This window comes from Primulina tabacum, chromosome 1 (genome assembly GCF_025594145.1).
Source record: "Primulina tabacum isolate GXHZ01 chromosome 1, ASM2559414v2, whole genome shotgun sequence".
NCBI lineage: Eukaryota > Viridiplantae > Streptophyta > Magnoliopsida > Lamiales > Gesneriaceae > Primulina > Primulina tabacum.
The window spans coordinates 2,768,300-2,785,404 of NC_134550.1; the positions used below are offsets into that span (position 1 = coordinate 2,768,300).

The window sequence follows — 17,105 nt, forward strand, 5'->3', positions numbered from 1 at the left end:
TGCTTCATTAATTCGCATCAGACCAAGTGCATATCATAAATACTCCCCATTGCAGCTTGCATTTGGTAAAGAACCAAACATTTCTCATCTGAGAATTTTTGGATGTATGGTGTATGTGCCTATTGCACCACCGCAACGAAAGAAAATGGGACCTCAAAGAAAGGTTGGAATTTATATTGGTTATGATAGTCCATCAATCATTCGATATCTTGAACCTCAGACAGGCGACGTGTTCACAGCACGTTTTGCTGATTGTCATTTTAATGAAGAAATCTTCCCAATGTTAGGGGGAGAACAGAAACATACCGAAAAAGAAATTACATGGTATGTATCATCATTGTTACATCTGGATCCAAGAACAAAATAATGTGAAAAAGATGTACAACAAATTGTACACTTGCAAAGAATAGCAAATCAAATACCAGATGCATTTGCAGACACAAAAGGGGTAACTAAATCATATATACATGCTGCAAATGCCCCTGCTCGAATTGAAATTCCAAAGAAACAAATGGAAGATACTCATGATGTCATTAAACGCCTGAAGCGTGGAAGGCCAGTCGGTTCCAATGATAAAAATCCTCGAAAAAGAAAATTCATAGAGAAACACGATGATCACAAAATAAAGAATGACGTTTCTGAAGAAACACATGATGATCACAAAATAGAGAATGGTGTTCCTGAAGAAACACATGATGATGAAAATGTTCTGTCAGAACCACAAACTGACGAGAATCATGAAATCTCTATCAATTATATTAATACTGGAAAAATATGGAACCGAAAAGATATAGATGAAATTGATGATATATTTTCTTATAATGTGGCAATCGACATCATAAATGATAACGAAGATCATGAACCAAAATCTTTTGGTGAATGTAAAAATCGGCAGGATTGGATAAAATGGAAAGATGCCATCCAGGTTGAATTAAATTCGCTAAATAAACGTAATGTTTTTGGACCTATAGTCCTTACACCTGAAGGTGTAAAACCTGTTGGATACAAATGAGTTTTTATTCGAAAGCGAAATGAGAAAAATGAAATAGTAAGATATAAAGCTCGACTTGTTGCACAAGGTTTTTCTCAAAGGCCTGGAATTGATTATGAAGAAACGTATTCTCCTGTGATGGATGCAATTACGTTTCGGTATTTGATTAGCTTGGCGGTATCTGAAAATTTAGAAATGCGTCTTATGGATGTTGTTACAGCTTACTTATATGGATCACTTGATAGTAATATATATATGAAAATCCCTGAAGGATTTAAGATGCCTGAAGCACAAAGTTCAAAACCCAGGGAATGTTATTCTGTGAAATTACAAAGATCATTATATGGGTTAAAGCAATCAGGTCGAATGTGGTATAATCGACTAAGTGATCACTTGATGAAAAAGGGATATGTAAATAATTCAATATGCCCTTGTGTTTTCATTAAGAAAACAACATCCGGATGCGTAATTATTGCTGTATATGTTGATGATTTAAACATCATTGGAACGAATAAAGAAATTCAAGAAGTTGTGTCATACTTGAAGGAAGAATTTGAAATGAAGGATCTTGGAAAAACCAAGTATTGTCTGGGTTTACAAATTGAACAAAAAGAATGTGCAATGTTTGTTCACCAGACAAATTATACAGAGAAGATCCTTAAACGTTTTAATATGGATAAAGCAAATCCTTTAAGTACTCCAATGGTTGTTAGATCATTAAACATAGAAAAGGATCCATTCCGTCCATGTGAAGATGATGAAGATATTCTTGGTCCAGAAGTACCATATCTAAGTGTCATCGGTGCCCTTATGTACCTTACAAATTGTACAAGGCCTGATATATCTTTTGCCGTGAATCTGTTGGCAAGATTTAGCACATATCCAACAAAGAGACACTGGAACGGAATTAAACATATATTCCGTTATCTACGATGAACGACAGACTTGAGACTTTTGTATTCAAAAGATGCTAATCCAAGTATAATTGGTTATGCTGATGCTGGATACTTATCTGATCCACACAAGGCACGTTCCCAAACTGGATATGTATTTACTCGGGAGGCACTGCAATATCTTGGCGTTCTCAGAAACAAACGCTCGTAACAACTTCATCAAATCATGCCGAGATTATTGCACTACATGAAGCAAGTCGTGAATGTGTGTGGTTAAAATCAATGACCCAACATATCCAAATTTCATGCGGATTATCATCTGATGAGAAGCCTGTGATACTATATGAAGATAATGCTGAATGCTGCTCAAATGAAAGAAGGATAAATAAAAAGCGACAGAACTAAACATATTCCTCCTAAGTTCTTCGCATTCACTAAGGAGCTAGAGAAGAATAAATATATTGATGTTCGTCACATTCAATCAAGTGAAAACTCATCAGATCTCTTCACAAAGGCACTTCCTACGTCAATATTCAGAAAGCACATATATAATATTGGGATGCGCAATCTACGAAATTTGTGAAGAATTGTTCGTGTCAACATGAGGGGGAGTTTACGTGACTGCACTCTTTTTCCCTTACTATGGTTTTTATCCCAAATGGGTTTTTCCTAGTAAGGTTTTTAACGAGGCAGTATAAAAACACGTAATGAAGACAATCATTATGATCATCATCACAAGGGGGAGTGTTGAAAAATATATTTAAAATGTGAGTATTGAATATTTGAATGTTGAATATTTGAATGTTGAAAATAAGAGTTGTAAATATTGAAAATTAGTGTGTGATGATGTAGGTAATGATGTATTTTATTTTTGGATTATTTGTAAAGATTTTCTATAAATAGATCTCTCATTTGTGAAGAAAATCACAATTGAGTAGAGAGAAAAATATTATAAAGTGTGTAGTTTGGTAAATTTTGAGAGTTTGAGATTTTTACTTTTTACCATAAATTTTTACTTTTTCACAACAGTTTTGAGTTTGGATAAATATTGAAATGTGTTTTTATTTTTAGTAGATTAGAAGTTGAAGCCGAAAATTGAAAAATTCTAACTTCTAAAAAATAATTTTAAATATCTAAAAAAAACTTTTATAACAAAACGATTTGTTTTTTTTAAGGGTTGGTTTCTCCAATCAAACTCATTTTAAATGAGAGCAAAAACTTGTGTGAGACGGTCTTACAGGTCGTATTTTGTGAGACGAATATATTATTTAGGTCATCCATGAAAAATTATATTTTTTATGCTAAGAGTATTATTTTTTATTGTGAATATCGGTAAGATTGATCAGTCTCACATGTAAAGATTCGTGAGACCGTCTCACAAGAAATCTACTCTTAAATGAGTGTAGATAAACTCAAAAGTTGAGCTTAAAACATTAGCCTTCCACAAAAAATTTAAAAGCGGTCAGGTTTATTAAGTTATTATATGACTTAGTCTGTATCATTATTTTGTCTCATACCAAATATATTACTTAAAAACTTGTGTGAGACGGTTTTATGAATCGTATTTTGTGAGATGAATTTTTTATTTGGGTCATTCATGAAAAGGGACGACACTATAATAATATCTCACAACTACAAGGGTTTTAAATTATTTTGGATTCCAATAAATAATTTTGAACTTTTTTAGGACAAAAAACGACGTCGTTTTAGAAACTCTTTCCGGCCAAGTGGCTCTCACACCCCAATCTTGTTTCTGATCAATATTGGATTTCGGACGAACAAGAAACCTTGGTAGAGGAGAAATGGAGGTGGGATTTTTAACGTCCACTGCAGCCGCATCGACTCTTCCGAGACCTGCCGCCGCGTTGGCCGCCTCCCACTGCCGCGGTACATCCACTATTTGTCAACCCAATCACCAGCTATCTCCGATTAGAACTGCTACCAGCTACAGTGATACTAGTCAAATTACAAGCAGTACTACTAGTAGAAGCAGAGGAAACATGATTGTGAATGCGACAAATCAGAGGTTTTCCACTAGGAATTTGGATGTGTCGAACTATGCAGCTCCTTCTTGGTTGCCGAGATTCGAAGAGCTTGACACCACGAATATGCTTCTTCGCCAGAGGATTATCTTCTTGGGCACCCAGGTTTACTCTTTTCTTTTTTCTGGTAGAATTTAGGGTTTAAATGTGTTTAAACCGTATTAATTTTGCGAGATGTGCTTAGTTCTTCATGTTTTGATTCATCCCTTTTCTTGTTATAATGATTTGACTATGAAGAAATCGAATTAATCATTTCCATTTGCTAGCTGTTGTTATACTCTGGTTACTTGGAATCTGAAATCAGCAGTTGTGTACAGATTCGTGTGTCTGCTCAAAATTGATTCTTCCAGTCGGTTATTATGTGTCTGCATCCAATAATAATATCAAAATGCCTACATTAAGCATATGATTGCTAAAGTCCTGTTATCTGTGACAGGTTTTGTCTTAGCCAGACCTGTGCTTTGGGGGATTTATTTTATTTAGATTAATGTGTTGCATTAAGTGATTAATTTAATTCCTTTACAAGAAATGGTTGAAGTGGGTCTTAACTTCTTCTGTCTGGAAACTTATTTGTTAATGAACACAGATAGACGACATGACCGCGGATTTCGTCATTAGTCAGCTACTATTGCTTGATGCAGAAGACCAGCAAAAAGACATCAAATTGTTCATCAATTCACCTGGTGGCTCTGTCACTGCTGGTGAGTCCATAGTGTTGAGCTGAAATGCTAACCTCATGTGGTTTGTCTCGAAGGTTTTATTTTATGAAATTAATTTTTCTAGTGTCTTGTGATGTATTTCTCCCTACAGAGAACTGGTTTTAGATATGATAGTACCTATTTATTTTTGACATTCCTATTTAGGGATGTCACAGACATTGGGCATCACAACCCCTTGAAAGGATGAATATGATAACGAACTCTGTTGGTAAATTACTCAATACTGTGTAGATGTCGGTATCTTTCTTCTAGAATTGGGTCTAGGGATCTTGAATGCCAAATCTTAAAAACCACATTCTCGGGCATTTGTATACAGCCATCTAAGTTCTAACAACTGTTATTTCTTCCAATTGCAACAATATTACTTTTTAATGACATTCGTTTAGTTTATCATTCCTATCAGTGTCATTCTTTTAGTTTATGTGCTTGCTCTATAATTGTCAGCAACCTCATCTCCTCATAGCAACAACAGTACTTTACACGAACATTGTGACATCGTAATTGATTATCTGCATTCATCAATTAATAATATTGTAGAATGTGTGAGGTTGTTATCTTCTCTGCTGTATGGAAAACCCAAATCAATCTTTAACATACAGGCTTTTCATTATGTTTGCATTGCAGCAAAGTTAATTTTATAGGATCTTTATCATCCTTTTGAAATTCTTTTATCCACAGTTAAGTTGTATTCATTTGCACTTCAGAATTTAGTTATGATTTATGAAGGCATAAAAACTTGTATTATTTATTTTGTTTTAGTAATTTAATCTCCATTCTCTGGCATTAGCGTCCAAATTTTTTAATCAATCCTTTAAATTGAATCAAGTAGGGATGGGTATATACGATGCCATGAAATTGTGCAAGGCCGATGTATCTACCATCAATATGGGGCTTGCGGCATCCATGGGTGCCTTTCTCCTTGCCTCTGGTTCAAAAGGGAAGAGGTTCTGCATGCCAAATGCAAGGGTAATGATCCATCAGCCACTAGGAACAGCTGGAGGCAAAGTATGTTCTTATTTCATCCTGTATGAGGCTTATAAAAACTTTCCTATTTTATTTTGTTTTAGTCATGGTTTCTTTACGAATGTGAACGGAAGTTTTCTACTCAGTTCCAATTTCTCAATTATCAGTATCCCTATGTCACCGAGTCTTTCATGATCACTGGCTTCATTATCCTAGATAGAAGTTATTTTTAAACTTTATCCTTTTCTATGTTTGACTTATATAAACTACACACCCTTACTGCTTTTGAAAGTTCTATATTTTTTCGAGTTTGCTTTGCGTATTTATGCACTGAATCACGATTGGTGATTATAATTTTATATTTCCATTCCATCTTATTTGTATGTGTTTCAAGTCCCATGAAGGACTTCTGCTCAAAAAATTATGATTGGTGTGTAATGGCTAAACTCAATTAAAAATTTCATGAGTCCATGACTGTACATGAGCTTTGAAAAGTTTTAAGAATTTCTATCATGAACTTCCCGAATGAGTGTCTTGTCTCACTATGTAATATTTCTATTTGTACTAGGGGTGGAGCCATGTAGTGTCTTATAACTAGGTGTCACCTCGGGGCGTTGAGCTTTCTTGTAATATCAGTTACTTTTTTGTGAAGAACCATGAAGGCGATTTTTTTTACTTTTTTATTAATCTAGGCGACGGAGATGAGCATACGCATCAGAGAGATGGCTTACCACAAAATTAAGCTGAACAAGATACTATCAAGAGCAACAGGGAAGCCTGAACAACAGGTTGGCTTATTCATATTACACCATCCTCTCTTTCTTTTTGTTTCTTGGTCAAATTTATATCTGGTTGTCCTTGGATGGATGGATTTGATTTGGAAGATTTGGGGATTCATTTGAATGGTGTATTTCAAATTACACACTACCACAATTACTATTGAAATTGCATATCTTGAAATTGAATAAATTTTAAATTCAATTCAATTTTGTCCTTACAAGAAATGAAGGAATTTGAACTCAATGGATTTGAAATACATCATCTCAACTCCATCAGTCCAAGCGCAACCTCATGGAAACTTCGTCAGATTGTTTTCTATGAGGCTTACCCTTTTTATCCTCCCTTTTCTGGGCTTTAGATTGAACTAGATACAGATCGTGACAATTTTATGAATGCCTGGGAAGCAAAAGATTATGGGTTGGTCGATGAAGTGATCGACGATGGGAAGCCTGGACTAGTTGCCCCCATTGCTGATGCTTCACCTCCTCCAAAAACCCGTGTGTGGGGTCCTTGGAAAATCGAAGGTAGCAGGAAAGGCAAGAAGAATTTACCCTCCGAGGAAAATCTTTTCAAAAATGGATACGTGGGTAGACAAGGCAATGAAGATGATGGAGGCGCAGAACATAAAAAGGAAGAACCTACACCTATATGATGCATGCTGCAAATAATCAATTGCTTGTATACTCCTAGACTCGTGCAATTTTCTCGGGTGTTGTAATATGATCTTTGTCGGATTTTTAGCAAATATATGAAAGCTAACCATCTATGGTTATTTTTGGAGTACCATAAATTTTTCTTCTAAATTTAATTAGATGGAATGAATAGAAAATCTTTTCATCTATCAAGTAATTTGTTCGACGGGCTTGAGGCACTGTCTTCTTCTTTCTGGCACAATTTGCTGATTATGTAATCGCAGTAAAGGAAATGGAAATGAAAATGGATGAAAGATGTTTAATCATCGTTAGTATTGCTGATGCCCGCCATTTTTACTGTACATTTACACTACTAAACCCTCAACAACCTGGAACTCGTACGCACTTTATAATTATCGTTTACATTCTGTTGATTTTAACAACTGCATATTTCTTTATTCTATATAAATAATAATGTGTCGAATTTATATAAATTTAAAAACAAAAATTTGTGTGAGACGGTCTCAGGTGTCGTATTTTATGAGACGGATATCTTATTTGGGTCATCCATAAAAAAATATCACTTTTTATACCAAGAGTATTACTTTTTATTGTGAATATCGGTAGGGTTGACCCGTCTCACAGATAAAGATTCGTGAGACCGTTTCACAAGATACCTGCTCAAATTTAAATTAACAACCATAAAATTTTAACAGAAAATTATTGTACAAATACGTAAATATGTATATCGAACCACCTTATTATTACTAATTACACTACTATATGTATATTTTTAGATAACAAATCATGTTAAGTTGTTTTGCAACCACATTTTATTTCTATAAAAAAAATTATTAGTTGGAAAGTTCTTTTCAGTAAATTTTTAATATGATTTTGAATAGTTGGGAAAATTAACGATACGATGGGATAAATGATACATTTTATAGAATTTCTACCTTCCCAAACTGAGAGGAAGAGCCCTAATGGCACAAATGCTAAGTCCAAATTCATATATCTCAACCTTACAATTCTCTCTTTTCTGCCCACCGCCCCGGGTAAATTTGGTGGTAAAGCTTCTTCCGCGGAGGAAATCGTCTGTCCGGTGTTCGGGAAACCAAATTCAGAGACTAAGAACTTGCAAGAATTGCAAAACCCAGTTCGATCCATTGCTTAATCACCACCGGGCATGCTGTTATCACTCTGCTCATTTTGGCGGTACCAATTTTCAACTTTGATTTTTTCCCATTTCGGATGAGCTTCCATTGTCTCGCTATCTGTTGTTAATTAGAATGTACGCTGATTTTTTTCTCTGCAATGATATAGCTTTTTTTAAAAAAAAAAATTGATTAACTGTTACGATTGACTTCATTCCATTGATGTAGCAAACGCTCTCATTTTCGGAAAATTCAATGCTGGTTCGCATACTGTGATTCCACTGATTCTCTATTAGTGATTTGGAGATCATCGAGTCTTTAATTTCGAATAGATTATCGAAATTATTAATCTGTTTTTCCGTCAATATGTGCTGTCATTTATAGAGATATTTAAAAATATAACCTCCATTTTATTCTCACTTGACCTTAATTTTTTAATTAGGTGGTTGTTACTTCTTTACCCTTTCCACGTAAATCCAATAAAAGATATATGACTTTATTTTTTAAATTAAATTATTGTTACTTCTTTACTATTTTCACATAAATGTAATAAGAAAATCATTTTGACACAAATCTAATAAGAAACGAATGCTTCTGTTTAAAATTTGAAAAAAATTACAAATGTCAGCAGATATGTTTTGAAAAGAAACGGACTAGAAATTAAGAATGTTCAAGAAGTTCTTTGGAAATTCTGAAGCAATAGGATATCAAAAGTTGACTTTCTTAGTTTTTTTTTTTCTTCCTCTTTTTGTATTAAAATTCAAGAACCTTCGTCACTATAACATGACTACTTTTCTTATTCTTTAAAAAAATAAATAAATGTAAAAGCAATTCACATTCTTCTACTGTTTTTTTTCGCTTTTTCACATAGTTTGCAGACAAATGAACAAAAATAACATAAATGATCAAAAGTAAACAAATAACAGAAATTATACATATAATCGTTACCTGGGATAAGTAAATGATATCGGACTGTTTTTTTTTCGTTATGAAAGATATGTAGAAGAAAGCATAAGAAAGAAAATAATCTAGAATATGAGAAAAGAGATAATGATAGAGAATAGGAGGGAAGGTGACTAAAAAAAGATATGTAGAGGAGGGAAAATCAATATTTTAGATTAGAGTAAATGAATAATTAGGTTAGAATAATTATGCTTGAGCATGTAAGGGTAATTTTGACCAAATTCATATAAAAATTTTAAATGAAGGTTAGTTTACAAATTAAAATGGTTAGAAGGTCAAAAATCTAAAAAATTATCGTATGAAGGTTATATTTCAAATTATCCGCTCGTTTATATGTATGTCCCAGGTCAGATTAAAGTAATAAAATTTTGTAGTTTAACTTGACTAGCCCACTGATAATGATAAACCCTGGTAAAGACCTAGGCTTTAAGAATTTTGCCGTTTTTGGTCTTCTAGTTTTCTCAATCCACCCCCACATCTGAAAAATGAACTGCTGATTCAATAAGCTGTTCCGTTTACTGGTTCTTTTATGAAATTTTCCTTGTAGTCAATGCGAACTAATCGATTCCTTTTGTTGGTGCAAAGTTTCATTTGTCTTTTCATGTGGAGAGAGGGTTTCACCACCTTATGCTGAAAAATTCGTTAGTTGCTTAGTTTTGCCCCCTAAATCAAAATCCTTACTCCTCTCCACATTCCGCTACTTCGCAGGAGAAACAAAAAGAAAGTTTGAGAGTGTGTATACTGGCGGGACAATGGACAGCCCCGAATCCAGTAAAATCTTCCAATACTGGCATTGCTGTGGATCTGAAGATCCCTTTGATCCTGGATGTACAGCAGCACCTCATGCTTCTTACGATGATTGATTCTACCAGAAAACATTGAATTCTATATATTTGGTGATTCCTTGTTTCCCCTGCTGCAACTAAAACTACTTGCATATGTTACTGCATGTAAACTGTGTAACCCTGCAAAGTGGAAAGTATAAAAGCATTTTTAAGCTACCTTCACACTGTTTGGGGTTTTCTCCATTTTTCGTTTTGGAATCCAGAGCGAGCACGGTTTGGTAGATTATTTACCAAGGGTGAGTTTCATTGTTGGTATAAAAAAATCTGAAATTTCTACTTGTTTAATATCATATGGGAAAAGTGCATTTTTGGTCTTGTAATTTTGTAGCTTTGCGATTTTGGTCATCTCTGTTATCAAATTTATGTTATGGACTTGTATTTTTTTAGTTTTGGCAATTCTAGTGTCTTTTTTTATTAGGAGTGTTGATGTGACACTACACATGTCAGCGTCACATTAGCATTGTCTTTGTGTCATGTTATTCTCAAGTCAGAAAAAGAACTAAAATTACCAAAAGAACAAAAATAGCGAATTAAAATCGAAATTTGAAAACATAAAAAACTAAAATTGAAAATACGAGAACAAAAAACAATATTCCCCTATTATATTTTTTGTTGCTAGAAGCTCATAACAAAAATTGCCAATGAGTTTCCGAGACATTAGATTCATGGTGATTGGTGAAGAGTCTTATTTAATTAAAAAAAAAATCATGGTGAAGAGTTGATCATTTAGCAGAAAATGATCGGCAGCAGAAATGTGAAATGCAACATGGATATGTACGTAAGAACGATGAAAATCTTGAACAGACACTTGATGCTTCAGTAGTATTTTTCGATACCCATTCTTTGAAACAAAAAATAGTAATAATTACAAAGGTTGTCAGTCTCAAAGTACCATGAAAAGCGCTACGAAGATCGAACACTGTTAAAAATAAAGGAAAAGCGTAATTCGTGTCACAGATGACAACATTCAGAGTACTATGAAACGCCTCTGCCAGCCTACCGGGGCGAGGTTAATGATAAGATATTTTTCAGTCTTATTATATGTATATTTGGATTGACAAAGTATATGTTATTTTTCTTTTACATGAGTAATAGAAAATAAAAAGAAAAGGATATAATTGGATTCAATGATAGTTTTGTAATTTATCATGCAAAATATAAATCTACGTATAATTTTAAGTGTACATCTAACATTTTTCTTATTTTAATATTGCATCCAATTATCCATATTCATTTTTACATGTGGAGTCCACAAAAAAAAATTACGGATCTCGCATGTTAGAATAAATTTGGATCGTCGGATGTAGCATTAATATATTATCTTAGTGTTGTATCTAAGGAATAATGGCCAAAATGGTTCTGTAAATTTGTCTATTTTGTATTTTAGTTATGTAAATATTAAATTTTGGGTTTTAATCTTGCAAGTTATGATATGTTTTATTTTTAATATTTTTTTATTGAGTGTTGACGTGACATTGAACATGTCAGTATATCTATGTGTCACATCATCATTCATCGATGTCATGTCAAAACTCCGTGAAAAAATAGTAAAAATCAAAACACAACATGACTTAAATGACCAAAACTCAAAATTAGATATTTACATGATCAAACATAAAATGATGATTTACATAATGTCAAAGCAGTTTTTACATGTGGTTTCACATGTTGTGGCCCTTATATTTGGCTCGTCATGGATTCTTGGATCAACAATTAGGGTAGTACAATGAAATAAATCACATCCAATGGACCTTATTAATTCTTACAAGTGAGATCCAAAAAGCCAATACTTGCTCAACTAACAAGTTTAAGCCGGTTTCCACCATTCTATTATATTATTATTTCATCATAATTAGCTAAAAATCTCCATACCATACCATTACAAAAAAAAAAAAAAAAAAAAAAACCATACGCTTCTAACTTGAATGGTGACGAGTTAATCGATTACTTGTTCGTTTTGCCCATCTTTCTATGAATGATTTCACAACTTCAATCATGCCTTCTGGATGGCGAATATTTTTTCCATTTCTCCAAATTAGTTAATCTTCCGTGTTCCAACAGCCCATAAAAATAGTAGTTGATGCTAGAAACATATATAACTTTTAGTAGAGTGTATTCGTTGCAAAGATTTAAACGTGTCATGCGTCGATAATATTAAGTTGTGAATCTGTTGAGCATGTTCATCGTTTCACGCAGTAGGGATACTCCGTTGGTTATTTAGTAAAGTATGGCCAAAAATACGCCTAATTATGATCAGTTTGGTACTTTAATTTCTTTTAACTAAGTAAAGCATGAGTTTTATTTTACATCTTTGAAAACGTTACCGATGCCATGTTTTGATATCGGGACGTGATATATACAGAGGGAAAAAAACCATATATAAGTATATCTAAAAGTCCATTTTTTTAAAAAAAAATGGAAAAGAGGAATAACCTTTTATTCTGAGACAAATTTGTTTCTTTGTAGAGTACATTTAAGACCAATTTTTTATTTTTAGGAAATTTTGAGACCAATTTTATGGACAACATTTGTTGCTAATTTCAGTTAACGATTATTTTAACTGATTCATATATCTGGTATGAAAATTTGGCTAAAACTTCAGTATTATAACAATAAATGATTTGAGGGCATGAATGATTGTTCCAAGCCAATTATCTAAATGCTTCACGCAAATTCCTTGCTGATGCTTAGGGCTTGATCCTACCTTTTTCCCTCTCTTGTTACATATGCAAAACTTGCTTCAAAGCAACTTCACTCGAAGCCCCATACTTTCTCTAACGTAATAAAAAATATTAAATACCTCGATAAAATAAAATAAAATAAAATAAAAATCCAACTATCCAAGTATAAAATCCAGTAATTCACTTATGATGTACCATAAAAGAAATTAGAAAAAAGAAAAAGAAAACTAAAAAAATAAGTTTTTTTCCGTCCAAGAATGAAACTCAGAACACACACTTGCTTTATGCCTACGTATTTAATATGCAAAATTATTATATAAACTAGCCAAAGAAAACAAACTAAATCTCTGAATTCCATAGAATTCAAGGTGGAAAATTATCGTGAAAATGGAGTCTACTTTCATATCATCTTCCCTAAAATTACCCCACAAATTGCAATCCCTTTTCTTTTATCCCTCCAACCAAAGAACAAAAAGACTTGTCCTAAAAAAATCTGTCAGTGCAAAGCAATATGAAAACGAGGATAACGATGCGGGGAAATCATCCGTAGATGAAAATATGATCGTTCTCCGAATGCGGATCAAGAAAATGAAGGCCTTGGAGGTCGCTAGTAAAGAAAGGGTGACACCATCTTCAGAGGATTCAAAAGAATGGGAGAAGAAATTGTTCGCGCTTGGCCATGAAAACGTTTATGAAACAACAGAAAATTTGCAGTCATATTTGATGAAAACCAAGCCAAGTGTAGCTTTGGGAATGCTAGCCCTATTTGTGATGTGTGTTCCTCTGTCGAGCCCGTTTGCCGTGGATAATGTGTTGAAGGTGGTAAAAGGGTTGCTTGCCGGCTGTCATGTGTGTATAGATATTCATTTTTAGAGTATTTGATGGGCTTAACTGAGTTTTTAGGCTATATTATGTATGACTAAGGGGACCTTAAATTCTGTGAGATTATAGGTTTTGTCAAGAAGATAAAGGTTTATCTATGCACCTCGAAACATGGTGAAAACCAAATAAGGTATTATTTGATCAGGCGAAATACAAAAGGATTGGCATTGGGAATACGAAGAGAAGTTTTATTATTTCATGAAAAGGGCTCTCTAATATTTACAGGCTAATCAAGTAAAAAATTATTACAACCACCTTGGCCGCCGGACCGATGCAGCACCGTCGGACGCCGCCGGACCACCGCCACCTCGGCCGCCGGACGCCGTCGGACCACCGTCGCACCGCTATCTCCGCCGGACCGCCGCAGCACCGCCGTCGACAGACCGTCGCCGCCACCTCGACCGCCGGATCGTCCGCCGGACCACCAACGCCGCCGGACCGCCGTAGCCGTAGTGGAAGAAGAAAAAAAGGAAGAAAGGACAATTTTGTCCTTTCATAAAAAAATTCAAAATTATCCTACACCTAAAAATCTTATCAAACATAATATTATTTTACACCATATATTACATTTCGACAATCATTTTCTTTATCATTTACATATTAATCATTAGTTTATTTTATCCTCCAACCAAACGCAGCCAATGTTTTAAGACAAGGCTTGCGGAATGTCATAAAAATTCATTATCATATCTTTTCCTCTTATTTTCTTATTGTATATACATACATATATATATATATATATATATATATATATATATAAGATTTTATTATATGTTACACCTGTAGAATTTTTTCTCATATGATATGATCAAATGTTGGCCTTTAGATCAATTTTAACATATTTATCAACTTTCATAAAAAAGAATGTGAGAGATTCACATGATCTAATGGTATTGGAACATGGAGATAAACACTTCCACTGTAGCATATACTAATATAGTAAAAGGTGATTAATTAACATATAGATTAAAACAAAATGACAGGGGAAATCTCGAAAAGTAAGACAAAACACTTTGAAATAAGTTTTATTTTATGGTCAAGTGTCTCATACATCAAAACGATGTTTGTATTTATACAACGGAGTCACAGTAATCAAAATCCGTAAATTTCCAAGAATAGAAAGTATGTAATTTGAAATGTTTAACTTTGGTGCTCTCTCAAGCAATGGAAATTTTTCAGTCGTATTTGTTCAAAACTAAGCCAAGCGTGGCTTTGGGAATATTTTTTTAAAAAAATTCCATAAATCTTTCTCATACATTTTTTTAAAAAGGAAAAATATATTGCAAATTTAATTAAACATTCATCTTGGTCTCCGTTTGGATAAGTAATATACATTTTTTTGTGGGTGTTTTATAAGAGAAAAAAACTAACATTATGTATTTGGATAAAAATTTTGTAAAACATTTCTGAAAAAATATTTTTAAAAAAGTGTTCTCCAAATATATTTTTTTAAAGAACAATTGAGATGTGTTTTTTATAATGTTTTTATAATAAAAAACGCGCATGAGTTAAACAAGAATTAAAATATTTTTATAGATAGTGGTTCGAACACATTTATTCTTAAAACAAATATTAAAATATTTTATAAAAAAAATTTATATAAAAATATTTTATAAATACATAATTCCCTGGCACTAGTTTTCAGCACTTAAGAAATTTCAGTAAGAGTGATTAATTAAGTTTTAATATGGAGTTTATATGAAAATAATTTTTATATTTTGTGAAAAAAAATTATATTTACACACACACACATATATATATATGTATGTATGTATGTATGTATGTATGTATATTAATTAGAGGAGAGATCTGTTGTAGTTGAGTTATATTTGTACATTTTTAAATATACATGATCCGTGGAATAGAACAAATCAAGTCGAATCAACGATTTTATTTGGTTAATTTTTTTTATATAGTCATTATACTTTATGTAATTAGTATGTAAATAAATAGTACGTAGATTTAAGATTTCATATATTGTTTTATTGTTAATAATAAATCTATTTGAATCTATTAATTTTAGATCAATATTCCCAAAATGAGTAGGTCTCTTGTGAGACGGTCTTAAGAATCTTTATCTGTGAGGCTGATCAACATTACCGATATTCACAATAAAAAATAGCACTCTTAACATAAAAAATAATACTTTTTCATGGATAACCCAAATAAGATATTCGTCTCACAAAATAAGACCGTGAGACCGTCTCACAAAATAAGACCGTGAGACCGTCTCACACAAGTTTTTGTTATACAACATAATGTTGTATCCGGATCAAATGATTTGTATTTGAAGATGTATTTGAATGGGGAAATCACCCCAATGACTAAAAAACAAATAGTTGACATTTGAAATTCGTTGTCAAGTGGATTTTGTCAAACAAACTAATGATTATGTAATTATGTATTTGAAAGTCATCCATCCAAATGCGACGTAAATGTACCAATACAATTACAAATACGAAAGAAGGAAATAAAAAATCATGCAATTTATAATGGACCATCCAATTCTCGTGTACTTCTTTACCCAGTCAAGAAAAAATTAATAAATCCTCACAATTTTCACATAGTTTTGCCTAATTCGATATAATAAGGGTCAAATTTATCATGTAGTAATTCACGGAATAACGCGGTTGTCGCTATTTTAAAATGCGAAAATCAAGAGATCTAAAAGCATATAATGAGTGGGGCATGCACGATCGTCGATAAATCCAATAACTAAAAATCAAATACATTTTTTAAATTAGACTAAAAAACATTTTAAATTTTCTTGACAAACGTGTGTTACCCTTTGATTTAATCCATCCATATGCATGCTGCCGTCGCACCTCAAGCACCGCTCCAATTCGACTCACGTCTATAAAACAAGTTACATTTTCAAAACAAAGTTTCCAAACAGAAATAAAGAGCCCTTGATTTTTCACCCGAATTGTTCAGAAAACTTTGTTATAGGAAAACCCTTTTTGATCAACCATTTATATCGGTTAAATTGTTTATTAAAGAATCCAAGATTTGATTTTTAAACTTACGATATCGATATATAGCTAGCTAAAAATGGCTTCTTCTTCTTCACAAGCTTTTCTTTGTTCCACGATTCTGCCTTGTAGGAAGTCAAGATCTTGCCAATCCTTTCAAGTGAGAGCCCAAAGCTATAGAGATGAAGGTATGTTATACATTCCACACCCACACATATGTAAATTAACCAGATTCTAGCTATGGAATCTAATAAAAATATGCGATATTTTTTACAATATATCAACACATCGATGATATTCATATCCATTACTCGAATTTTAATAGAAGTTTCCGTTCAAACGCCTCTAAATTCGATAAACGGAAAAACCTCGGCTTTCACATACATTTATCATATTTCAACGCTTGTTTATTCATGTATTATAGTTGTTGTCTCTGGGCAGGCAGATCGAGCAGCATAGTGGATGCGAATTTACGCGTATTAAGAGAAAGAATACAAGAAGTTAATCTGAAAGAGAGGATTGAAAGGTGCTATGTCGCTGAAATGGGGTGGAATTATGCACCAGCCAGCAACTTCAAATCCAAAAAAG

The 17,105-nt window shown here is 33.0% G+C and overlaps 3 protein-coding genes across 3 annotated transcripts; all 3 read left to right on the plus strand.

Annotated features, from left to right (window-relative positions):
* Nucleotides 1-3,598: 3,598 nt before the first annotated feature.
* Nucleotides 3,599-7,233, plus strand: LOC142511118 (ATP-dependent Clp protease proteolytic subunit 3, chloroplastic). Its single transcript, XM_075619639.1, has 5 exons — nt 3,599-4,031; nt 4,513-4,627; nt 5,475-5,650; nt 6,301-6,396; nt 6,747-7,233. Exons 1-5 carry the CDS (start codon nt 3,687-3,689, stop codon nt 7,038-7,040), a joined length of 1,026 nt encoding a protein of 341 aa, XP_075475754.1. The 5' UTR covers nt 3,599-3,686; the 3' UTR covers nt 7,041-7,233.
* A 701-nt stretch (nt 7,234-7,934) lies between these two features.
* LOC142511274 (uncharacterized) lies at nt 7,935-10,297 on the plus strand. Its single transcript, XM_075619643.1, has 2 exons — nt 7,935-8,235; nt 9,846-10,297. Exons 1-2 carry the CDS (start codon nt 8,004-8,006, stop codon nt 9,998-10,000), a joined length of 387 nt encoding a protein of 128 aa, XP_075475758.1. The 5' UTR covers nt 7,935-8,003; the 3' UTR covers nt 10,001-10,297.
* Nucleotides 10,298-13,050: 2,753 nt separating this feature from the next.
* LOC142506804 (uncharacterized) lies at nt 13,051-13,536 on the plus strand. The gene has a single exon (XM_075619499.1). It carries the CDS (start codon nt 13,051-13,053, stop codon nt 13,534-13,536), a length of 486 nt encoding a protein of 161 aa, XP_075475614.1.
* Nucleotides 13,537-17,105: the final 3,569 nt, after the last annotated feature.

What these genes read in the sequence shown, in the direction of transcription:
- LOC142506804 (XM_075619499.1), top strand. Translation starts at nt 13,051, where the DNA reads ATGGAGTCTACTTTCATATCATCTTCCCTAAAATTACCCCACAAATTG.
- LOC142511118 (XM_075619639.1), top strand. Translation starts at nt 3,687, where the DNA reads ATGGAGGTGGGATTTTTAACGTCCACTGCAGCCGCATCGACTCTTCCG. An exon ending in TTATCTTCTTGGGCACCCAG is followed by an intron (nt 4,032 to 4,512) that starts GTTTACTCTTTT and finishes TAATGAACACAG; the next exon opens with ATAGACGACATGACCGCGGA. An exon ending in CAGGGAAGCCTGAACAACAG is followed by an intron (nt 6,397 to 6,746) that starts GTTGGCTTATTC and finishes TCTGGGCTTTAG; the next exon opens with ATTGAACTAGATACAGATCG.
- LOC142511274 (XM_075619643.1), top strand. Translation starts at nt 8,004, where the DNA reads ATGGCACAAATGCTAAGTCCAAATTCATATATCTCAACCTTACAATTC. An exon ending in TCACTCTGCTCATTTTGGCG is followed by an intron (nt 8,236 to 9,845) that starts GTACCAATTTTC and finishes GCTACTTCGCAG; the next exon opens with GAGAAACAAAAAGAAAGTTT.